This window comes from Equus caballus, chromosome 1, assembly GCF_041296265.1.
Source record: "Equus caballus isolate H_3958 breed thoroughbred chromosome 1, TB-T2T, whole genome shotgun sequence".
Taxonomy (NCBI): Eukaryota; Metazoa; Chordata; class Mammalia; order Perissodactyla; family Equidae; genus Equus; species Equus caballus.
Window position 1 is genome coordinate 108,407,272 of NC_091684.1, and position 26,188 is coordinate 108,433,459.

Genomic DNA, 26,188 nt, shown 5'->3' on the forward strand with positions numbered 1-26,188 from the left:
GAAGAGACATCAGGTCTGTAGTCATACCACAATATGATTCTTTCCAGGGACGAAATGAGGCTGGTCTCCTCACTGAGGCATAGCGAAAGTCAATGTACAAGGCTTGAGTCAGGAAACTGGAATCCTTCCTTAGTCAATATTAACATGTTAGCAACTCCTCTGGGCACAGCCCAATGCAAGGTATGGGGGATATGGTAGGGAGCCCGGACCTCACGGAGCTGCACCCAGCAGGAAAAATACATGCATACACACACGACAATGCACACATATGTGCATGCAAAAATAAGGAATCATTGACTGCAGTATGGTTAGTTCTTAGAAATATAAATATAGGGTTCTGTGGAAAGGTTTAACAGGGAAACTAACGCTGGGCAGAGGTGGGAGTTGGGTAGTGTTCAGAGAAGACCCCTGACAGAGATATTTGTGCTGAGACCTGAAGAAGGAGCCAGAGTCAGCTGGACAGGAAACCCTCAAAGTCTCAGAGATCTGGGGGGTCATTCCCTCTCTCTGACCTTCAGATTCCCCGTGTGAAAATGAAGAGGGGGTAGACAAGACCAACAGTGTTCTGGGATATAGACAACAATATTGTAATATAATCATCAAACTTGCTTAGAGACTCGATCTTAATTATTCCAACCACTAAAGAGAAATGGCAATTATGTGACGTGACAGAGGTGCAAATTATCACTATAACGGCAATCATATTACAATATATAAATGTATCAAATCAGCATGTGTTAAATTTGCACAATGTTATATATCAAATATATTTCCATTTAAAAAAAGATGGATAGTTTTCTTGGCTCCCAGGAGCCCTATATTTTTGTAAATGTGTCTCAGAGGCCACTTTGGGGGAGAACCAATGGGAAATGGACAGACAGGGCTCTGAGCTCGCTACTCAAAAACAAAAAAATTTGAATACCACTGCACTAAACACATGTGATGGTCTTTTCCAGCTCTAATAGTCTGATTGCATAGCCCTCCTCTGGAAACTGATGGGGAAATACACTAAGTGGGCAGAACCTTAGGGTACCATACTTGTCAGGCAGGTCAGAGGCCCTGAAGCCAAGAGGATGGATCCCAGGCCCTGTGGAAACACAGATTATACAGATGAGTCTTGTGAGGGCTTCACTGACCCACTGCTACTTGTGTATGGTCATAAATCACAATGCCAATGACCCTAAAACATAAACTGCCATTCTGAGAATTCCTTGGAGCTCCTAGAATTCCTACAAAAGCCTCAGTTTGGTGCGCCCCAGAAATGGCCCATTCTTTGACCCAGTGGTGCAGTGGTTAAGTTCATGCACTCCACTTTGGCAGCCTGGGGTTTGCAAATTCAGATCCCAGTGCAGACCTACACAGTGCTCATCAAGCCATGCTGTGGTGGCATCCCACATACAAAATAGAGGAAGATTGGCTCAGATGTTAGTTCAGCAACAATCCTCCTTACCAAAAATGAAAAATAAAAAACAGCCTATTCTTTGACTTTTTGCCATAGAGCAACTCTCTAGCCATCTTGCTCTCTGGTCACCGCATTGCTGATTGCCAGGCCACAGTAGACGACCTCTGAGAGCACGATCAGGGCTCTGGGCATTAGAAGGCCCTCCCTTCCTCTACTCCCCTAGCAGCAGGCTGATGGCTGTCCCGTGAGCCAGCCAGCCAGAGCATTAACTAGGAAGATAAGTGAGAAGTCTCATCTTCCTGCCAAACTGCCCATTAGCTCTCTTGCATCTCTCCCTTCCTCCTTTTCTCTCTGTCTCCCTTCCTTTACTAACTTACTTTCTAATTCCCAACACCGTCCCCATCCCCAATTTATCCAAACTTCCAGACTCCTCTAAATGCAAGCTCTTCAGTGGGAAAGTAGTCTGAAGTAGAGCCATCATTCCCTTATGAAGATTTAGGGCCTGAACCAGAAGGTGTGTCAGGTGTTTTCTTGTTGCAAGAGGGTAACTTCTCAGTCTGGGCAAGAAGGTTACTACCAAGGCATTATCTGAAGATTGATCACTGGAGCTGGTTTCAATCTGGCATAACCCCACCGCCACACACCCATTCATAGGCCACTTCCAGGCTGCCATTTTCCCAAACTGCCTTTCAACCTAATGCTCACGGAAGAGGTGTTAGGAAGCAAAAGGAAAGAGGGAGGGGTGGAGGGCACGACAAGGAAAGGAGAAGAGGATGCTGAAAAAAGAAAAAGAGACAGAGATAGAGATAGAAAGAGAGAGAGAAAGAGAGGCAGATAGCAAGCGGGATAGAGACAAAGGACAATACGTTTTGATTAGAGAAAAAAAATTGCCTGCAATAGAAGCACTATTTCTTAATCAAAGCTTTATGAAGTTTCAGTAATAAAAAGCTAAGTGTTTTTGCATAGGATACTTTTACTACAGGCGAATTTAAGTTGGATATGTGAGTAGAGAGGAGGGGAACTGATACAATGAAAGGTATGAGATTTGCATTAGTCCATTCTAGCCCACGGACACACAAAAAGGACCCTTGAATGAGCGATGATTTTTAGGATCCTAAATGCAGAGACAATTGGAAAAGAGGCTTTCGAACTTCCGAGCTTCTTGCTGCTGTTGCTCAGGAAGGGAAAGAAGTGAGAGACGTCTTCCGGTTCATTTCTCGGCTGCTGCCATCCACCCGCCCTCCATTGGCTTCCTGTGCAGTAGCTACTTGAGGGAAGAGAGGACTAAGGGAAAATAACAAAATCTTCCTAACGTGACCTGGGAGCTCTTTCCCTTTCTTTTTGTGGTGACATTTTGGTGGATTCCAAGTCTCCCAGATCCCTCAGTCCTGTTTTTCCTGTTACTGGTGGGGATTGCCTCCAGCCACCGACAACATGATAGGGCCTTGTTGACCTCAGATTCCCAAGCCCACCCATGTTTACTGTCACAGGAACACTGACCATCCCCAAGGTAACAGAGATGTCCTTCTGGCTTTATTTTGACTGGGGAATGTTTTCCTTTTGTAGCACAATTACAGAGATCTACTACAATAGCCAACTTTTATACTGACAAGCAAGCATCAAGGCCAGAATGTGCTTTTAATGTGCTTCACATAAATGCTCCCAGATATCAGTGCCAGAAGGTGAGATTTTGAATTTTAGACAGAAATTGACTTCCTGCATTTCAGTTCAGCTGACATGAACTCAGCTGGGATCCAAACTGACAGACATTCCACGTCAGGTCTTAACTATGCATGAAGACAATAGAAAGCACTAGAGAATTCCACGACATTCATCTCCCCCCCTCCCCCCCAGCAATCCCAGCCTAAGTGGAGTGGTACCATCCACACCCAGATCCTTCATGCCTTCATTTTGGTTAGGCTGATGGAACAAAGATGGCAATTGCCTGGTGAGCTGTTACTGCTCCTCCTCAAATCCATGACAGACTCTGCTATTTAGACACAGCCCACTTTCCTGCTGAGCTCAAATATGATCTCAGAATCCTTCTACCCATACATATGAGTTGTCACTTGTAATGGAGCCTATTTGCCCTCCTTGTTCTAAGATTCTCTAGATCTCTAGAACTTGCTCCTTTCCAAGTAATTTCTGCATGTTCATAATGACTTTCTTACTTCTTCTGAACTCATAGAAATGATGCCAGCACTGGGGAAGTTTTAAGATCAATTGTGCAAAAAGGGCATTTCTATGAAATACCAATAAAGGTATTTGGGGAGGAGTCAGTTGACCTTGAATGGGCTTCAGCTCATGTGTGTGGTCAAATGTACATCAGTGACTCTCAACAGGAGGCGATTGTGACCTCCTAGGGGACATTTGTCAGTGTCTAGAGACAATTTTGTTCATTACAATTGGGGATGCTACTGGCATCTGGTGAGTCAAGGCCAGAGATGCTGCTAAAACATCCTGAAATGCACAGTATAGTCCTCAGCAATAAAGAATTATCTGGTCCAAAATGCAGTAGTGTCAAGTTTGAGAAACCCTGGTAAACATTAGGGCTGAGTATTTCAGGGTAGAAAAAACATAAAGAACCTCTCATCCAACTCTCTCCTGTTATAAAGAACCTAAGGTCCAGACAAAAGTCTGTGTAGACAGCTCAGCATAATCAGCAAATAACCCAATACATCCTTCTGATGGGACAATAAAACCTGTCTTAAATGCGGAGGGCAGCAGGCTATCCGTTCCCTAAGAGTCTATTAGTATAGGAAATAGAGATCAGAACTACAAATGTTCGATGCATGGGATGTTGGATTCAGGTAGTAGGGGGTGGTATTGCCATTCTTACACGTGTAAATATTAGAAGTCATTTGTTCATCTGCAAGTTTAGTCCACAAATATTTATTTCAGGCTCTTTATTGTGCTGACGCAAGTAATACAACTCTCAGCAAAGACGACCCTTTCCTGTAATAGTTTGCAGTCAGCTGAGAGAGACACACAACAGCACTTTCGATACAGGTAATCAATGCTGAGACGGGAGAGCCGATGGGGGCATAGACGAGCGGCATCCAACCTGGTCTTATAGTCATGGAAGGTTTTTTCAGAGGAAATGATGTCTGAGTTGAGTTCTAAAGGGAGAGCAGAAGTCAGAAACTCGAAGAGCTGAGCCCCCAGCAGAGCATGCTCAGTTTGTTAAGCACTGCCAGTGTGTTGAAAATCTGCCTAAATGTTCTAAGCCTGAATTAGTCGGTATTTGCACTGGCTATTGGTTTCTCTTGGGCCCACGCATCATGTTTCATATGGACATAGTTAATAACGGGCTTGTGACTCAGATTTTTCGACATGGTAGGTACACTGTATATCAGGACACTCAACTCTAAGTTTACAGGGTGAGAAAGGGGTGTGGAAGGTGAGCCAGCCTTTCTCAGCTCCCAGGGCTCTCTTCCTGTGAAACATCGGGCCTCTACTGCCAAGGCAGGGCTGGGGGAATGCAAGGGAGAGCTCTTGTCCCAAGGCACGGCATTCACAGGCAGGCTTACCCAGCCATTCTCAGCACTGTCACTTCTTGCAATCCAAGAACTCACTCACCTTTTTTCATCAAACACCTGGCATTATAATCAGGAGCGACAGAGTGAGCAAGGAAAAATAGGAATCAAGACATCAAACCTGAGGCAAGTTCAGTCTTAAGGATGAACCGTTCTTTCCCCATAACCCGCAGCTAACACTTTTCCATGCCCTCCTGTCTCAACGGCTTCAGGACCTCTCACTCTGCACTCCCAACCCCCTCGAACCACCTTCACTCTACCCGCAGGTCACAAAGCTGTGGATAGACTTGTGTATTGTATCAAGTTCCAATAAACCAAATAAACTCAAGCTTCAGGTTTTTTTCTTCCATCTACAAAGAGAAGGGCTACGTGATACGGCCCTTTCTCTGTGCTTATAGTTGACAGAGATGTATGGTTGGGAGGAGAAGGTGTTTTTATTTTTATTTATTTATTTATAAGTTTTATTAAAGTTCACGTATTACCCACAGGCCTCAGGCTCCCTACAGAGAAACAAATATCACAATTGAAGCAGCTGGTTTCCAAGGTGCCAAATTAAAATAGATGAAGAGGTAAGGAGGGGAAAAAAAAATAAAAACATTAAGTGGAGACTTCTTCAGTCCCAAGTGCCTGGTGCCTTCTATTATATTGCACACACAGGAAATTGACTCCCAATGTAATTAGACCAGGGCTACTAGGCAAAAAAAAAAAAAAAAAAAAAAAAAAAAAAAAAATCCTCAAGTTATTCAGACCCCCAGAGCTATTCTTTTGCAATCACTCAAGTAACTGAGAAAAGAGCTAACTATTTAATATAAACTTATCAGCATCTATACTGCCCAAGCAATTCCCAACACTTCACTTGCTCAAGAATACAGAGTCAAGAGTTGAGTTGGGAATGAAATGCAAGAATCCTGCTTCCCCCCCACTGTCATAACCTTTTCTTCCATACGATAATCCCACTGGAACCTGGAGTTCTTTCCAACAGTCCTTAATGGCTGCTGGTCCTGTTAGAAGGAGCTAGAGTGCCCCAGGTCTGCAGTAGACAACATACTTCTTTTAGAGTCAATGACCCGGTGGCATTATGTACCAACACGCACACATGGGGAGAGGTATTAACTCTCTCTTTGTAGCCCTGTGCTTGGAACAGCCATAATATTCTCCATCTCATCCCAAAGATCCCAGAATGACTCTATTGCTTTCCAGGTTGAAAATGTGCCACAGAAACAGAAGAATGTCCTTCACTGAACTCATAGGGGAAAGAAAGAACCACTTTTCAAAAGAGGTGCTTACTGGATTTCAGCAATGCTGCCAGAACTTCAGTGGCTGCCCTGGGGAAAGAGAAAGAAAAGCGAAAAAGTCAATATTCAATGGTCTTTTTGTCAGCCCATGCATCCCGTAGCTCGCTTGCTCATTGCTGCCACCTAACTGCCCCATTATTAACCAGGTAGCAGGCATTCTATTGATTCTAGCGCTGGCCATTAAAGAGGCATAAATGTAGAAATCACACTGAGGGAAGCGTCCGTCTTGTAAACGGGTCTCAGGAGTCCCCTGTGCTGCTGAAAATCTCTCTTCCTCCCGCTCTTGCTCCCACCTTCCACCAACGTCCTACACTGTGCTCCTCGTTTTTCTATTGCTCGCACCGGCCAGAGCTCCTGTCAGTCTCCTGATTTAACCTAGAAGCCCTGGGGACTCTGGAGGATGGGATGGGAGGACGTGGGACCTGATGGCTGAGTGAGTGCAGCAATGCCGTGCAAACTTGAGACACTCGTGCCACGGGAGACACACTGGAAAACATTCATACAGTGCAAAGCAAGGTTGGTTCCTCAGGGTGAAAAACACTTGTCGCATTTTTCCTTCCAAATTCATTGTTTTCTTCCATGGAGGAATTTCACAGGCTTTGTAGCAATGGGAGGCATATAAGAATGAAATCGCCTTTGGTCCACGTGTTAGCGACCTTCAGTCTGTCCCCTGAGCCTGAGAAGGTCACACAAAGAACCACTCACTAGGCAAAAGAAAACTTCAAGGCAATGGGGACACTATGGTGTGATTCTAGGATGGACAGTTTTATTTGCTTTTTTTTTTTTCAAAGAATAGAAATATTCTGCACAGCCCTAGTAACTTATCCTTAAAGCCTGTTAGACAATGATCTGTTGCCAGCACCCCTCTGAGGGTTGGGCAAACAGGCCAAAGAGGTTGGATCACCCTTCCAAGATTACGCAGACATGTGAGCAGACCTGGGACCCCAAACCTAGGAATCTCATTTCCCACCTCTGTTTCTTCCCCATCTGTTGATCTCCAGAATCTCTCTCACACTTGCCCTGCCCTGGCCTCTGCCAAGTTGTAAGAGACAATTCTCTTTGTGATATATTATCTAATAACGAGCAATAAAGCCCGCAGTAAAAAAGAACAATAATAATAAGTGAACACATAAAAATAAACGAAAATTAAAATAGAAATTAGGCCCTCGAGACATCACTGTTTCCCGTAACCTACAGGGGAGTCCTGGAACAGCAGTGGCCTGAATCTCATAGGTCCCAGTGCAAACCCATGGCTGGGAGGACCTCCAGCTCCACGAGACCAACACAACTGCAGAGCAGTCATAAAGAAAGTGAGGCTAGTTTTCATTGATGGACTCTTTCATTTATCCTTCTCAACCATGGTTTCCTTTAATCAGCTTTCACCTTCTTGAGCCCCACTCCTTTATAACCCCACATTGTTGGGCGACAGTGGATTTAAGAAGGAACACATTGAAAGTAGCTGGGCGTCCCAGCCAGTGTGGAGAACCTGGGAGTCACGGTGCACAAGGCCTGGCTTGGGCTGGGGTGAGATGAAAATCAATATTTTGGGGAAAAGCAGAGTAGCCACATTAAGTTTATCAAAGAGAAGCAGAGAAGAAGGAAACCACGGAAGCATGAACAGAAAGAATGAGGATGTTCCAAGCAAAGTGCCTAGCCCCATCCTAGATAACAGGCCAGGTCTATAAGGGCAACCCTACGTTTCTGATTTGCATGGCACTTTTGCTTTGGGGAGTTCATTAATGAGGGGATGATCCATTAGATAATAGTTTTATGAGGGTAGACTAGTGGTGGGGAGGGAGAGGCAGCAGGCAGACCAGTTAGGAGGATTTGAAGTGACAAGGGTCCCAACCGAAAGAGTGGCAAGGAGGAAGAAGGGAAAGAGATGGTGAAAGGAAGGTTTAGAGACCTGTTACTCAAAGCCTGCATCTCCCACCAGCAGCTTCACATTTTCTGGGAGCCAAACAGAAATGCAGACTCTCAAGCCCCATTTCTGGCCTGCTGAATCAGAACCTTTATTCCAACAGATAATTCATAAGCACTGTAATGTTGGAGAATAATCAGTTTAGAGGACAGCATCAATATGGTTTGGTTACTCCTTGATGTTGAGAGGAAGATCCAGGTGACTCCCGGATCTCAACCCTCTAGAAAGTATCAAACAGTATGATAACCGAACAAGTAAGCATGAATCCAAAGAGTGACATCATATGGCAGAAAATACATAATAAGTGCCATATTAGTCAAAGAGGTAAGGCTGATTCCTGAATAACTAGAAAATATTTATTTCTCTATAGTTCCTAATTGGGGGATCAATGTGTAGTGTGGCAGACAGCACATTTAGGGCAATGATGGACATAAGTTTTGAGACCATAGCCCAGTACTCTAAAGACTTCAGATTCGATTCCATAGGCAATAAGAAGCCATTCAACCTTTTTGATCAAGGGGGTATGGTGGCAAGGATGGAAAAGTAAGAGGAAGGTTGTGAGCAAAGAATTAATAAGACCAAATGATAGGGTAGACTGATACCCTAAAATTTTTAGCCAAGGTAAATGGGAGAACAAGAAAGCCATTAATTGACTAAGGAGGAAAATTGAGGTGTTTAGAAAAGAAAACGATTTTTATTTGGGACATGATGGGGACAAAGCTGCATGGAACTACTGAGAATGCTGCTGGAAGCATAGATGCAGAATTCTGGAGAGCATCCCAAGTTGGGGATATATATTTACAAATCACTACAGGAGCAACAGTCGTTGTAGCCACAGGAACTGGTGATATATGTGAGGAAATTCAATCAAGAGCAGAACAGAGGGCTGGCCCAGGAAGGCATCTGCTCCAGACGGAAGGAACCCCTAAAGGATTCAGAGAACGTGCAGTCGAGGAAGTAGGAGGAAACCTGGGGGGGAGTTGGTTTTGAAAGTGAAAGTCACTAGATTTTCTAGGCACAGTGTTTTTCACACTGCAGGTTGTGACCCAATAGTGGATTATAAAATCAATATAATAGGTATTGACTAGCTTTGTTAATGAAATTGGATAAACTGGAATGGAGTCGAATATATCGGAGTCATCTCATATAGCAAAGGTTAGCAGTGATCTGAGAAACTTTCATTTCAAGGCACATACACACATATGTGCCTACTGGGAATGTGATGTAAATATTTTCCTTAAAAAAAAAACTTTTAAAGATGTTGCTTAAGGCGTAGTGTCCACATAAGATCTGAACAAGAATAAACATCTGGAGTCAACTAATGAACCAATGAGCAAACAAAGCATTTGGTCTCCCACGTGGTGCTGGGATCCAGGCACTGAGCCACTCATGTGAATGTCACCAAGAGGCTCTAGTTTTGGTCCACTTGATGGATAAATGTCTACAATGCTGGTCCACTATCTGAGCATTGCACTCTGCTTCTCTCCTGCTCCCCTAGTGTAACACTAAGAAGGTAAAATCCATCAGAACTGGGGAAACTACTTTGTTAACCAATGGTTAATCCCACACAAGGCAAAAATTTAAGCAGCTAAAGTTGAAATGAGAAAGAACATATTCAATTACTTCCACTCCAAGAAAGCAAGCCCACTGCATTGAGTGAGTAAACTAGGACCCCAAAGTTAATACCTTTGGGCTGCTAGACTGCTCCTTGCTGGACACAGACCTCCAGCATCCATAGTTCTGGGAGTTCCATTGATTCAATAGAAGAAGGGTTTTGAGAGGGGACTGTTTTCTTAAAGTTTAAACCCATACCATCATCGCACATTGTTCAAGCTTCCCGATGGGATGTCCATGTAGGATTGAAAGTAGAAATGCCTCCTCCATTGACTTTCCCAGAGTTTACATTACTGAATGGATCATTTAATAAATTCTGCAGAGCATCCTGCTTCCAGAGAATGAGAATAACATTCAAAGGCGAAGCAAAAAAGCCTCCACCCTATGCATTTTCACAATGTGGTGGGATAATTCTGTTGAGATTCTAGAGGTCACAGGCTACTTCTCTTCTCCTCCTCAGAAAAAGCTAAGCTTAAGCCATTGGCATATTTATAAACATTCTCTTGTCAAGAATTTAGCAAAAAGCCACAGAATTGCAACAATTCAATTTATTCCTTCAAGTAAAAATAAACTTTAAGTGCTTTTACCATAGTCTTTAATAATTATCACCATTATCTGGGGAGCCCCAGAAATGCCAAGCATTGTGCTGTGTCCTACATACATGATTATACATCACAGTTAATCTTCACAGGAATGCTGAAGGGTGAAATTATTAGTCCCATTTTACAAATGGTAACAATGAAGTTCACAAAGGTTAAATAACCCATGTAAGTTCCAGCAGCTAGCAACAGGCAGCACTGAGGCACAAGTCTACATCTGTCTGATTCTAGATCTAGTGCTCTTAAAGTCTTCTCTCTACTTTTAACATAGTTCTAGAAAGAATCTAAAATCTCTCTCAGTGTAATTTCTTCATCATTCAAATAAGAGTTCTACAGTTCAAGTGGTTACGTGACCGGTACAAGGTCACGGGATTAATACGTCACAGAGCCAGTGAAACAAACAATTTCAGCTTGAGTCCAGTGCTTGGCTCAGGGTTCTATATGGAACAGTTTAGCTGAAGCTTGAGAGGATTTAGATGTTCAGAGGTAGTCATGGAGACATGGAGAGAGAACTCAATTGGTAGCAAGCCACAGATGTCTTTGAATGCCAGGGCTGAGTTGCCAAATTAAAAATTAGAGGGCTTTATGTTTGCAGCTTGGAGCTGCCACTTTTGTGATCTTGGGTTCTAGGTTTACTTGATCCCTCCAAAGCTCATAGTTCCTTGGCTGTAAAGTAGATATAATAAGATCTAACTGATGGGATAGTGTAGGGAGTGAGGGAAGCAAAAATTAAACTAAAAGTCTACCACAGTCCCTGAAACATTCACTTGAATGGCATCATTGGTAGAACCAGTACAGAGCAAGGAAGTGAGATCTAATCTCTGTATACGTATTTGCAGATGGTAAACTGACAGGATTGTCATTTGCCAGTCAGGAGAGGTCCCTGGAGAAAAACGGATTGCTATTCCCAGATACAGGACCAAACTATCTCATAGAAGTCAAATGTTCTGCAGCCCAGATGGCCTAGATATAGCAACTGCCATCTATCTTAGTTATCTATTGCTACGTAATAAATTCCCACAAACTTAGCAGCTTAAAACCACACTCATTTATTATCTCACAGTGCCTGTGAGGTCAGAATCCCATGGCTTAGCTAGGTTCCCTGCTTATGGTCTTAGAAGGCTGTAATCAAGGCATCAACCAGGGCTGAGTCTTCATCTGAAGGCTTGGCTGGGGAAGAGTGTGCTTCCCAATTCAAACAGGCTATTGGCAGAATCCATTTCTTTGCAGGAGGAAGGCTGAGGGCCCTGACTTCTTTCTGTCTGTCAGCTAAAGACCTCTCACAGCTCCTAGAGGCTTTTTGGAGTTCCTAGAAGCCACTGACTATTTCTTGCAGTGTGGGCTTCTCCAATCTGACTGCTTACTTCATCAACAAGAAGAGTTTCTATAGCATGTATGTATGCAAGACAAAGTCTCATATAACAAACATTATCATGGGGGGAACAAGCACTCACTTTTGCTATAGAATAAGTCCCAGCCCTTGCCCACAATCAAGGCATGAACACGAGGCATGAACACCAGGAGGTGAGGATCACGGGAGGGCCATCTTAAAGTCTGTAGACCACCCAAAGATTCTTGCAATTTTTAGCATTCAGCTACCAGGATCCTAATATTCTCTTTGTCAAGACATGATCCTCTCCAGTTTCCCTTTCCTAGAAAATGGAACTACCACTTTCCCAGAAACTGAGCATGCATCCTTCTCATCTATTTGCCTTTACCATCTAGATCTCACCACACACTCAAACACCCCCATTCTAACTCCTAGAGTGCTCTTAAGTTGTCCATTCCTTTTGCATGCTGCTGTTTTCACCCTAGTTCAAGCACAAGGGGGCTTGGTACTTCACTGAGAAATGTAATTTCGAGAGTTATTGGTCCTTGGTTGAAATTTACATTTTAATTTCCTGTATAATAAATGCATGTGAGCTGCATAATTATTTTAGATATATTAGAAAATACAGTTAAGCATTAAAAAAGTGGAATAAATTAAAACCACCCAACTATCCCTCACCTAGCTACTGCTCTAGCTCCAGAACTCATCCATCCATATCCACTCTAGGTCCCCCTCAAACTGTTCCTCAGGCTGCAACTAGAGTGATCTTCTCCAGAAGAACATCTCAGAAGGGCCCCCTCACACGGCTACCTCCACACCCACTCTTGCTCTTGGGTACAAATCCAAATCTGAAACATGATCCAGAAGCCTCTATCAAGGCTGGCTGCTGCCACCCCTCCAGCCTTGTCTCACACCAAGGGTGAGACTGCCACCCCTCTGGCCTTTGGCCAAGCCCTGAAGCATGTTCCCATCACTTGTCCTTTGTCCTTGCTAATGCCACAGCCTAAAATGCTTCCTGTCCTCCCCTCCCCCTTCACCTGAGCTCATACTTCACCCTTCGTAGCCTAACTTAGGTGTCACATCCTCAGGAAAGACGTTCTTGACCCCTAGTCCAGGTCCAGGTCCTTTTTGGGTATGTTCATCCGTATTTTCTCCTTTTCTCATTGCTTAATTAAAATCGTAATTATTCACTCAGTTGTGGGATTATTTTATTAATGTCTGTCTCCCCTTCCAGTCTGCGAACTCCAGAAAACAGGAAATGTTTCCTTTTGTATTACTCTACCCCCACCATTTAATATTATTTGAATACAGAACACCATCAGATATTTGTTGAACCTTTTCCAAAAATCAGGCTCTGGCCCAGGACTCTTATTTTCGTTATTCATTTATTCAACAAATATCCATTGAGTGCCTATTACATGCTGGCATAAACTGATAAACCAAAGATTCTTCCACTCAAACAGGTTAGGGCTAGGGTGAAGGAAACAGTTAAAAGACAATGATTATTTTTGAATAATACATTAAATAAGTATTCTAAAATGTGATAAATGCCATGAGAAAAAAAGAAAAAGTAAGAACAAGGTAAAGAGATCAGATGTGCAAGGATGGGTTGCAAGTTTTAAAAGGTTGGCTGGAGTAGGCCTCATGGAGAAGGCAACATCTGAACAAAGACGTGAAGGAGGGAAGGAAGTTGCCATATGACTATGAGAAGGAAGTGTGTGCAGACACTCTAAGATGACAATAGGCATGATCTGTTCAAGGAACGGCAAGCTGGACAGGGCTGCTGGAGTCCAAAGGATGAGAGGAGAGGAGTAAGAGCTGAGATGAGGAGTAACAGGGTACCATTCATGCAGGGCCTGGAAAGCACTGCAAAGGCCTTCACTTCATTCCAAATGAAGGATTTTCAGCAATGACCTAACACGTTTTAAGATTTCTCTGGCTACTCTACTTTTTCAAAAGAAAACAAAAAAGGACTCTAAGGAAGCAATAGTAGAAACCAGAGACAGACCAGAGTAGAAACCAGTAGAAAGCAATGTGGAACAAACCAAATACAGCAACAAATAAAAAGGATTATATACAATGGTCAAGTGGGATTTGCCCCAGGCATGCAGGGTTGGTTTAACATCTGAAAATCAACCAATGTAATAATCCACCTTAATAACACGATAAAGCACAAAAACCACATCATCATCTCAATAGACCCAGAAACAGCATTTGGTAAAATCCATCACATTTTCACAATAAAAACACTCAACACTCCAGGAAAAAAAAAGAACTTCCTCCACCTGATAAAGGGATCTGCTTAAAACCCACAGCTAACATGATACTTAATGGAGAAAGACCGAGCGCTTTCCCCCTACCATCAGGAACAAGATAAGGTTGTCTGTTCTCACCACCTCTGATCAACACTGTACCTGAGGTTCTAGCCAGGACATTTAGGAGTGAATGAATGAATGAATAAATAAATAAATGGCATGCAGATTGGAAAAGAGGAAGTAAAACTATCTCTATTTATAGATGGCTTGGTCTTGAAGATAGAAAGTCTTAAAGAATCCACTTAAAAACTATCAGAACTAATAAACAAGTTCTGCAGTGTCCCCACAATAAAAGATCAATACACAAAAATCAATTATATCTCTGTACACTAGCAATGAATATTTCGAAATGAAATTTAAAATGGCAATCTCACTTACAACAGCAGCAAAAAGGAGAAAATTCGTAGTAATAAATTTAACCAAAGAAACCCAAGGCTTTTACACTGAAAACTAGAAAACACTGTTGAAAAAAAATTAAAGAAGATCAAAAGGAATAGAAATCACCGAAATGTCAGCTGTCACCTACTACTGCTCTAGCCCCAGAACCGATGAATCCATATCCACTCTAGGTCCCCTTCATACAGTTCTTGAAGGTACACCTGGAGTGATCTTCTCAAGAAGAACATGGATACTTTTTAAATTTAGAGCTAACAGGATTTCTTGACAGCTGGCTATGAGAAGTAACATTAGCTCTGTTATTTCTCAGAACAATCCCCATTTCACAGATGAAGGGATGGATCAAGGTAGATGAACCTGCCTGAAGCAACATTAGAAAGTGGCAGAGCTGGAACTTGGCCATGAGTCTGTCTGACCCCACCATCTGGGCACTTACTCCCAACCACCGGCAGCAAGTGGAGCACTGGGGCCAACGAGCTTCTTCAGGGAGTTTTCAGAAAGAAGGAAGAAGGTGGCCCTAGAATTTAACCCTCTCTAGAGTTTTGGGATACAGGGGTGTAGTAGCAGAAACAGAAAGTGGAAAAAAAAAGAAGTTATCTAAATAACAGGTGGATAAAGCAGGAGGACCTTTACGAGGGATGGAACACATTGCCTGCAGAGCATGGCGCCCAGAACGCCATCTGGTACCGTCCCGGCCTCCTGCCGGGCTTGAGAGGGAATACATAGTGGGATGAATAAAAGTGTACACACACACAAACACGCACACACACAAGGCCAGCTTACCAAGGAAAATAGATGACAAATGGATCTTGCTCATCACCATTTTCAAGGGAGAAAGAAGAAAATGGAAATGGAAACTGAGATGGCTCTTGCACAGTGAAAGAAAAAAAAATGTGAACATATGGCTCAAAGGTCGAACCAGACCCTGTGCCCAGCATGGAACTTGTCCATTTTTCTCTGGGAAAAAAAAAAAAAAAAAAAACAGACAAAAAACTCCCCTCCTCCCCACTCTATCCAGATGCTGTCAAAGACAGCTTGTGGGAGCCATCATCAATCACGGAATCATGGGAAGTTTTTATAAGAGAAATTGAAACCCCGACCTCAGATTGGTTTGGCTAGTAACCCTCAGCAGGGAGAGTGACAGAGGGTGCTCCCTCCTGACCCAGGGAACGAGGAGCTCAGCTCTGCACTCTAGGCTGGGAGGACCAACCCCACCTGCTCTGTCATAAGCAGCAACTCTGCAAAGGGAAAATGGTTTTGAAGTACTTCCAAATCCATGGGCAACAGCATTAGGAGCAAGGACTCAGACAAAAGCTTTTGAGGATCCATCCCCAAGACCAGGATGGGAAAGGCTAATGTCTGGGGAGGCAGTGGGAAGCCGAGCGGGGATTCCAATTAGCTCTCACAAACAGGGGAGTGTCTTTCCACATATGGGTGTGACTCTTGAGTTAGCACTTAAAGCGAATATTTCCCTTGAGTTTCCTTAAATTATTCATGAAGTACAATATACATGAATGTGTCACTGCAATCCTCTACTGTAATATGTATATATAAATGTATAATGAGTATACCATATAATTATGCATATATATGCAAAATAAAATGTTACCGAATGTTCGCTGTATTACTGTCGGAGAATAGTTGCTGTATCACACGTTCAGTTGAATTCTTGTAAGTTAAATGCTATGTATGATACAATCCACCCTTGAAATATCTGGAAGCACAAAAGGAAAGACGTGATATCCTATCTCATTGTATAGCACAGAGCAGGCACTCAACTGACATTTGCTGACTCAATGAATGAATAAAAGCGTATCTGATTTTGCTCCAGCTAAAGGGCAGGGCAAAGATAAGCCTGATCGTTATTCAGCGTGTTTGGCTAAGGTGTACCGGGGCCCCATACTTGGTAGTGAGGCTTAGAGCCCCCAGCACTGATGCAACCGGCACTTCAAAATGTTGTCGTTCGCAAGAAGACAAACACTGTGTGATTCTTCCCACTTCTGTGGGCTACCCAGAATGGGCCAATTCATAAAGACATAGGGAGACTGGAGGTAACCACGGGCTGAAGAGAAGGCCAATGGAGAGATCCTGATTAATGGTTACAGAGTTTTGTTTAGGGTAATAAAAAAGTTTTAGAAATAGATGGTGGTGATGGTTGCACATCACTGGGAATGTAATTAATGACACTGAATTGTACAGTTAAAAATGGTTAACATGGTAAATTTTATGAGTATTTTACTACCAAAAAATTGTCCTTGGATCTGATGATGTGTCATCTCTTCAAAAAACACTCAGGTCTTTTAGGAAAGAAGGCAAGGAGAGTGGCAAAGGCCTGCAAAGGGCTCCCTCACTCGCAGGACTTGGGAATAGCACCAGGAAAGTTCACCATCAACCACCCAGACTGTGACCCTCAAACTGGAGCGTGCATCCGAATGCCCCGAAGGGCTGGCTAACACATAGGGCTCCATCCCCCAAGCTTCTGACTCAGGAGGTGTGGGTTGGGGCCTCAGAAATTGTACTTCTAACAGCTTCTCAGGTGTTGCTGGTGCCGCTGGCCTACAAACCACTCTTACAAAACACAGACCTAGGCAGTAGGTGTTCCGTAGGTTTGGCTGAGGGACTTTCTCAGTTAGAAGTGAGGGGAGGACTCCTAAGCCATTTTTCTTTCAGCTCAAATGCTCAAGACCCTCAGTGATGCCACCCAACAGTGCCATGATTGCTGGACCTCCAAGCAAAGATTTCATAAACATCCCTCTCTCTTAACTGAAAAGATCCATGAGATTTCAGGGACTCTCCAAACTAGAATCAAAGGCTCCAGACAGCAGAAGCCTTATTAATTTGTGTCCATTTTAAAGCCTCACAGTGACTTGGTGCTCATCCCTTGATTGACAGGACTTACGCCTATGATTCCCAGCATCTGTGGAGTGTTTATCTCTTTTAGAAATCGAGGTCTTCATTCAAACTTAGATGATAGGGGACACTTGAGAAAAACATCAATCTCACTTCTTCAAAGGATTGCATTTATTACCAATAAAATCAAACATTGGCCATAACCTCCAAGAGAACCCCAGACACATAATGCTTCTTGAAATTCCCCTCATCCCATCGTGGTCTGGCATTTCTCCACAGGTTTGAACAAGCAGTTCTCCCATTCTCTAGAAAGCCTTCACTCCTTTTGTCTTTTTCCATCTGGCAAACTCCTACCCATCTGACAACAGCCAGCTCAAATTTCAGCTCCCCCATTACCTGAGTTCCGGCCTCTGTAACGTTCTTCCTCTGAGTTCTGATCACACTTTCTACTTTCTCTTATTATAGCATTTTCACAGTAACACGGACATCATCTATTTATATATCTAACTCCAGATTAGGCTAGAAGCTCTTTGAGGACAGAAATTATGTTACAATCTTTGAAGTCTGAGCACCTATCAGAGCAGCTGCTCCATAGTAATTTTAAAACATAAGTTTGGTGGGCAAATAAATTAATAGTAATAGGTTGCAACAGTCTTCTGCTAAACTTAAATATAGCTGAATCTTAATCCCACACTACCTCTAGATATCACATAAAGTAAGTCTCACATAGGTGAGCTTTTATTTTTTGAGAATACCAGGAGTGAGCCAGCCCTGACAGCCTAGGGGTTCAAGTTTGGCACGCTCTTCTTTGGCAGCCCAGGTTCAGTTCCTGGGGGCAAAACCATGCTACTCGTCTGTCAGTAGCCATGCTGTGGCAGCGGTTCACATAGAAGAAGCAGAAGATCTTACAACTGTACACAACTATGTACTGGGGCTTTGGGGTTGGGGGAAGAAGGAAAAAAAAAGGAGGAAGATTGGCAACACATGTTAGCTTAGGGCGAATCTTCCTTCACAAAAAGAAAGAATTCCAGGAGTGATTTGAAATAGTGAGAGGAAGGGCACAGGGCAAGGAAGATACTGAGTGGATAAGGGAGTATGGTGCTGGGCAGGTCACTTAGCTCCACTGAAAACTGGGCATAGCATGGGGATTCCTGTAGGTGGGTCAACAAGCTTGTAGTAAAGCTGCCAGTAGCGTCCACCTGCTTTTTTCGGGTTCCCTATAGAGACCTTGGCTGTTTTCCCAGACCACTGATCCACTCTAAATCTCATCCTTTAATCCTCATCAAGAAGTGCCATGAAAAGCTTAATGGCTTGCCTAGATTGCAAGCTGAAGAAATTTTTCTTCTGTTTACATGGTTTTGTTTCTTTTCCATTTGGAATTACTGAATCATTCATATCTGTTGTATCCTAAGCAAGTCTTTGCAAATTTCATGGATGGATGGATGGATGGATGGATGGATGAAAGGAAAGGAAGCATGAGAGATATGGGCTTCTCATTCAAAGTAAACTGATAACATGAATTCGCTTCCCTTCCTCCCAAAATTCCATTAATTTCATCCTGGAAATACAAAAACAAATAACTTCGTAATGGTGGGGGCAATGGAAGGGGGAAGTCATCAGCCAACCAAACGTTATAATACATTTTTGGAAGACAAGAAATAGAAGAAGTCCATTGACAAATGAAACAAAGTGCAAGAAGCCACAGCCCCCAAAATGGCTGTGGTGGAGTAGCAAAGGATGCTGAAGTACATGCAGAGGTCAAACTGTAATCAGAAACCCAGAAAGGCTGTGAGTCAAAATTCTATCCAACCATCCACCTTTATCTGAAATGCCACAGTTTCTTATTCTTGAGTAACATACAAATATCTTGTAAAGAAAAATACTATTCAGACTGCCAGCTTGGGAAACAATGACCTAAGAAATTAGTCTTATAAAAATATTTTCAACTATAAGTTATCACTTAAAGGACAAGTTTTATATATATCTTAGGTAAGATAGTACATTGTGACATTCAAGTGTAAGCACAATTTTTTTTAATTGTGTCAAGCTCTCAGACTCTTGAGAATATGTTGACCCTTGATTGACAAACACAGATATATACCACAAAGCATTTCCTAACACTCATATCCAGGTGTGAGTGCCTCAATTTTGCATTCCCCTCAGCATCTTGGTGCCTTCTATAGTAATAACTAAGTAGTAATTTATGCACTTGCCTCAGACCACTTATGCAATCTCAATCCTCTCCAGCGAAGGGATGCACCCAGGTAACCCTTGCAACACCTAACTCCAAGCCTTCGCATGTGGTAGGTCTCTATGGATGTTATCCAAATCAAAATTTCCCACAAGTTCCAAATATGTGGGGTGGAGAGCAATTTTTCCAGTATGATGGGGTAGCCTCTTTACTTGGGTTCTCAGAAACGTGGTGGGGAATAAGAGCATTGAACTTTTGCTATTTTAAGGACCATAAAATGTTACCCCATCATAATAGAAGGTTCTTCCCTGTTTTGAAAGCGAATTGGCAGTCAGTGGAATCACCGAGTATTCACAATGTGACAGGCTCTGTGCCAAGCTCCTTACTTACTCATTTCAAAATTTTTAAAACAGATCTGAGATTGTCCACATTTTACTGTGAAGAAACTGAGATTGAGGCAATTAACTTCCTAGAGCAGATATTTAAACCCAGGTCTTCTGATTCCAATTACAATACTGGTTCTACAGCACAATTATTTTCTTCTAAGAAAGCGATTAACAAAGAAAAATAGAGAAAAGGAAGAGGTAAGGAAATAGGGTCATGTGAAAGTGCCCGTTCCTTTTGTGTCTAACACTGTCTTTGTGCAACTTTTGTAATTGAGTTAAATCAATGGACTCAAATTGGGCTTCTTTGTCTGTCAGCGCCTCTCCCTACACATTCCCAGGTCTATCTGTCTTTGCGTGAGTTGTCTATCAAGTCTCTTAGAAGAGAAAGCGCCTCTAACCCTTTTGGACCCATGCAGCTTACTGAAGTCATTGACAGGACAGACTTGTAGTTACTGAAGCTGCACATAAACGATCTTGGGCAATGAAAAAGATGCCCAAGATTCCTAGGGTGGTCCAAGAGTTGGACACATTCTGTACTTGCAGATAGGAATCGATATTTTCTAATGCTGCACCTCTCCATTGGTCTTTCCTCTCCTCCCTCCAGCCATGAGGCTTCTTTGGTGGTACCAAATGTATACCATGGGGGTAGAGACAAATACTACCTGCCGTCACCAGATCCCTGGGCAAAGCTTTCTCAGTAAAGATGGACAACACAGACTGCATGTTGTGAGGGCAAGGATCTGTCAACCCGCTGAGGCACAATGTTATGCGATTGTGTCATCTCTGTGGACTGAAAGGTTTCTAAAAGTCATTTTCCATTTAAGAAGGCTCTTACTCTGTGGTCAAAAGTCTCAGACATGGGCTGCAGGAGACCATATGCACTTGTTAGTCTCATCCAGATTAAAAGACTGGAATAGTAGTCACATGACATCTTTAATCAACACCTTACTCAAGATAGCCTTCCTGAATATAAGAGCACAAGAAATTCTTCCTTTACTTATAAGCGCAGAGATCAGAGGAAAGATTTGAAAAATGTCATAATATCCTACATAGAATTCCCCAGTATCTCGTCTCGTCTTGTTGACGCATAGAGTCTACAGTACTACGCCTATGTATTATAAAAACTATGTTAATCAAGTGAAGTGTGATGGTAATAAGAGATATGCATTTTTGTCATATATAAGTATTTATACATGCTATGTATAATTGAATATATACTTTTGATTATTTGTAATAGTGTAATAATACTTATTATACCATTATCATATGCCATGGGCTTTTGATATACAAAAATGTTTAGATGGGAATTGGAATAAGAAGACTATTTTTCAAATTTAAATAATCCATGATTCTTTGAGGCAACATCATGATGGGAGCTAATGAAAAAATTAGTGGCTATTACTCTAGAAAAATAGTATAATTGAGCTAAAAAGTGCTATAAAACAAACACCTTTAAACAATGAAGCATGGGGAACATCTCAGCCTCCAGTGTCTGAAATCTGGATAGTTTCTAAGTCACCCTTGTCTAGAAAGACACCATAGATGACATAAATGAGGTGCTAAAGATTAAGCGGACTTGAGAAAGATATTTTTTCTCATAATTTTTTGAAATCAAGAGAGAAAGTGCATTAAAAAAAATTTAAGTCTCTGATCCATCAATTTAATGACTCTGGTTCTTTTTCTTTTCCTCTACTTATATGTGCTGTCACCTAAAATAAATCCAAGCCAAAATGAGGCTTTAAAAATGAAGAAATGAAAAATTAAATTGTTAGGCAAACCTTCCAAAATACTGCATGTGGACCTCCAAACAACTGAGTCAACAAACTGAGATATGTGTATAACAATTAACAGCATTTGTATAGGAATTGGATTCACAGAATAATCTTTCTGTTGGAAATCAATCCAATCCACAAGAGAAGGTCATCTTTTGTCTATGATAAACACAATATCTTGGCTCTTGCAAACAGGGCAATCGTGTGAACGCCCAGGCATGTTGGAATCACCCATGTTTATTTTAACAACTCCATTGATAGGATTAAAGGGGTTTAAAGATTAAACGTCTTCACTGGGATGGGTTTTCTACATTTGCAAAGCATTTACTGCTAAATAAAATTAGACTCAAATAACATCAATTATGAGAAGTAATTTTCCTTGTAAACATTACACAAATTTGAAAACTTTTCTAGGGAGGCCAGAATCTTTTATGTTGCCAAAATCCTGCCTATAGATTCATTAGTCAGATTTACTCTATTCATCCAAGATGGAATAAGTCAGCTGTTGAGTAATGTCAGAGTTTTCATAACCATACAGTGTCATGCATGAAAGAACAAAGTGCCTGGTCCCCTAAAGAATGGGAAATTAGCATTTTTGACGAGCAGGGACCAGATGGTGACTGTCCAGCCCATGGTCACTCACTAGTGCCCTGTGTCATCATGTCCTTTGGGTACCGTCAGCCAACTATATTCTGCTGTGGTCAAATGTTGTGAGACCCTCAAGAAGTTAAATCTTCTTTTAGAACAAGAGACAGAGAGAACCCGTAATTCTAGATCAGCAGATCCAAAAGTGTGTTGTGCTGAATACAAATCTCAGGAGATGTTCAGATAAGTATGGGAGCCACTTCATACAACCTCCTCCTGTACTAAGATGTAAGATGGTTGAAGAAACTACGATACATCTGTACCATGTATCTATGCAAACCTTATAAAGAATGAGGAAGGGCTATATATTTTGTTGAGTGAAAATAAGCAACTTGCATAATGCTGAATAAAATATGAATGTTAAAAAATAGAAAGTGTGTGTGAACAATGATGTAAGTATGTGTACATTTGGTAAGCACTAAAAAGGCTAGAAAAGTATACCACAAATTGTTTTTAGCATCAATCTCCAGGGATGGACTTGGCACAGACGAGGAGCATTTTGTCATTTTTCTAGAAACTTCTGTATTATTTTAATCAAAATATCACATTGATGTGTGTATTAGTCAGCTCAGGCTGCCATAACAAAATACCATAAACTACAACAGAAATTTATTTTCTCACAGTTCTGGAGACTGGAAGTCTCAGATCAAGGTATGGAGGGGTTGGCTTCTGGTGAGAGCTCTCTTCCTGGCTTGCAGATGGCCGCCTTCTTGCTATGTCCTTACACGGCTTTTCCTGGGTATGTGTACTCTCTCCCTCTCTCTCTTCCACTTCTCATAAGACCAGCAGTCTTATCATATTAGAACCCCAAATACAGTCAGTCACATTAGAGTTAAGCCTTCAACATATGAATTTGGGGAGGAACACAGTTCAGTCCATAGCAATGTGTTTCTTTAATGGACATTATTAGCGGTCTACTCTGCACTTATTTCCACCGAACTCCTTCCAAACAGAAGCTCAATTTTGTGCCAGTATCTGCTTATCCCATGTGCAGCCAGGTGCTTAAGGGAGGGTTCAACCATGCTGTGGATTAGTTTAGGAATAAAGCTAATACCCAATTCCAGCCAAACACATGTGAAAGATAGTCTGTTGGGGGATTCCAGAGCAAATCTCCCTTTTCTTAGAAAAAGCCCTAGGAAGAAATGATCACTCCTCTTCTCAAGGATGCAGTCATTTTAGGGTTAAGGCTGTACCTGCTGCAGCCACACTGCTACCAGTCTGAGTATAAAGCCAACGCTGAGTATGACAAAGGCAAAGAAAGAAAAAACCTGAGCCCTTGACGCCATGACTGAGCCATTGGATCAACCACCCTACATCTGAACTTTCGGTCACATGAAACAATAAAACCTTGTTGCTCAAATCATTATAAGTCAGAGTCTGTGCTATGCATAGCCGGTCATCATAAGTGACACAATTCCTGACAAATATTTAAAATAGATGTTTTTAAAGGCTTCAAATCACTGTCTTAGAAATTTACAACATACATTAGTGTACTAAAGACTCTGACAAGACTACAGTTTAAAAAAAAAATCATTGCATTTGAACCAGAACTTTCCAAATTTATTTGATAATGAGATCCTTTTATTTTCTCTTCAATAAGTCCTATTATCCCCAACAAAAGGAGATAGTTGTTGAAAGACACCCCCAGGGCATAGCTGGGATAGATTTAGTAATATAGGAAAATGATGGAGCCTGAGCTACAGAAAAAAGCAGCAAAAACTCCCAACAGAAGGAGATGTTTGAGGGACTTTTAAAATCTGAGATGTCCCATATCATTCTTTTCTTTGCTATGCTGCCCTATGGTTTAAGTATCATCACAACCACCTTTGCCCCAAGCCTTCAGTGAAACTCGCCATGAGGACATATATTGGTGAATGCCAGGAGTGAGGGATGCTGATTCCCCTCCAGATTTGGAGTCCAATTACTCTTTAATCAGAAAGACATGGGGTCCCAGCAAGCCAGATGATTCTCAGACCTTCAAGAAGCTGCCCATGTAATACAATATTGTTGAAATTTGTCTAGGCTTATTTTGGTGGGGGAATTACGTTTGGGGACTTCTCATCTGATGCATCTGATGAACTAAACAATGCTAAATATGTATAAAGTGGAAATAAAACTACAAATCCTGTGAAAAGTAAGCAATGCAACATGGCCTCACCTTCAGAGCAGTCACAGAAAAGAGCACATTTGTACATGCGGGTCTCATTTGGTCCAGGATGACCACAAGCAAATTCAACCAATCAGAACTCTAGAACACCCTACCCACAAGCCCTTCACTGAGATACCCTTCAACTATCAGATTTCACTACTGGGATTTTACAAGTATTTGTGGGATATTATGATTAACATCTGTCTTTCTCTGTTAATTTATAAAACCCATCAGGAAAGAGACCATTATTTCTACTCATTATCCCATCCCCAGTGCCTGCACAGTTCCCAGCCTATAGTAAGCGCTCAATAAATGTGTGATAAGAGAATGAATCCATCAGTGAATGAGACATTTAAAAACCCTCATAGATCAATTGAAGAAGTGAATCACTCATGCTTAGTGACAATAATAAAGAATAAATTTATTCCCATCATAAAATAATGTCTACAAGTAGAAGAGAACACATCAAAGACAGTATATTTGTATTGGTTTCTGCAGAAAGGCCTACAAATTATAGGAATATATCTTTCCTTATGTATGTCTATCTATCTCCTAAGACCTTGCTACCTTGTTCCTTTTCTGCCTATTTTTACAGGGTTGGGATGATGATTAAGTCATTATAGGGTGAATTTTCGGGCACTGGCACTCTCTTTGGAACAGAAGGCTATCTGCTCTATGTCCAAGCACTGGCACATTTTCCCGTCGTAGTAACTATCCAACATGGGATCAGTAATTCATTCTATAATTCATCTTGTCTCTGGGGTTATCACCAAAGTTATTACAGGTTAATTAGTTGTAAAACCAGTTAGTGCCTCAGAACGTTAGCTCTTCCAGTACACAGGGACATAAACACAGAAAGTATCAATTTCCAGAATGCTTTACCGCTAAAACCATCATCACAGAAACCCAAAAGCACATTAAATTGAACAATCTTCTTTTTCAGACACTGAAAGCAATGCTATCATCTGGCAGGGCAAACGAGGACCAGAAGGAAAAACGTGGGAGAAAGATCCCAACACTACAGCCAAGGAGACATTGCACCCTATTAGGTATATATCACACTTCCCTTTTTTGCAAATGCCAAAGCGAAGACCCAGACAGTTTGACAAACGAGTAGGATCACAGAGCACACTGAGGAAGATGATTAAGGGAGTGGAATAATTGATATATGAGGAGAGAGGTTTTTGAAAAATCTAATTATGAAGTAACCCAGCCAAATGATGAGTTTGCTGAGAAAGTGCAGATGTACTTCTGGTTTGCACTCAGAAGCAAACCCCAGAGCAGGTTAGGAACAAAATGAGTTGTTCCAACAGGATGTGAGTAGGAGGGAAAGGAAGAAATGAAAAATGGGAAAGTCAAGACCCAGTGTCAGGACAAAATTCCTCACAGGAGAATGTGTTACTCTACAAAGATCTTCCCCGCGCCCAGCAGTCTCATCTCCACATAGAGGACTTGGAAGCGGACCCCAGCTACTCCCTCCTGTGCCCCTCCCTTGCTTGACAGGCTGGCCAGAAGGGCCCTGTCATTTCTGATTAGTGTGATTGTTTAATGCAAACAGCTTTTGCATTTATGATAGGGGTATGGTTAGAATAAACATAGAAAATATTCCAAAACTAATAGGTTTTGAAAAACCTTCAAAATCTGTCTGAAACGGTGACTTACACTTGAGAGAGCGCTTCAGGCACCATTCTTTACACACTGGTCTTCTCACTGTGTTAGGAAACACAGTCCATTATCCTGATGTCCAACTACCTCTCCATGTTGTCAAGGCTTTCCAGCACCCTGAT

General features: G+C 42.0%; 1 protein-coding gene across 5 annotated transcripts in view; it reads right to left on the reverse strand.

Moving 5' to 3' along the window:
- Positions 1–26,188, reverse strand: part of AGBL1 (AGBL carboxypeptidase 1) — a 755,364-nt gene that overhangs the window by 621,358 nt on the left and 107,818 nt on the right. For all 5 annotated transcript variants that reach the window (XM_005602809.4, XM_070266954.1, XM_070266962.1 and 2 more), the window contains one exon: positions 6,226–6,263. In XM_005602809.4, coding sequence (XP_005602866.2) covers positions 6,226–6,263 — 38 coding nt within the window. The remainder of the gene's footprint in view (positions 1–6,225; positions 6,264–26,188) is intronic.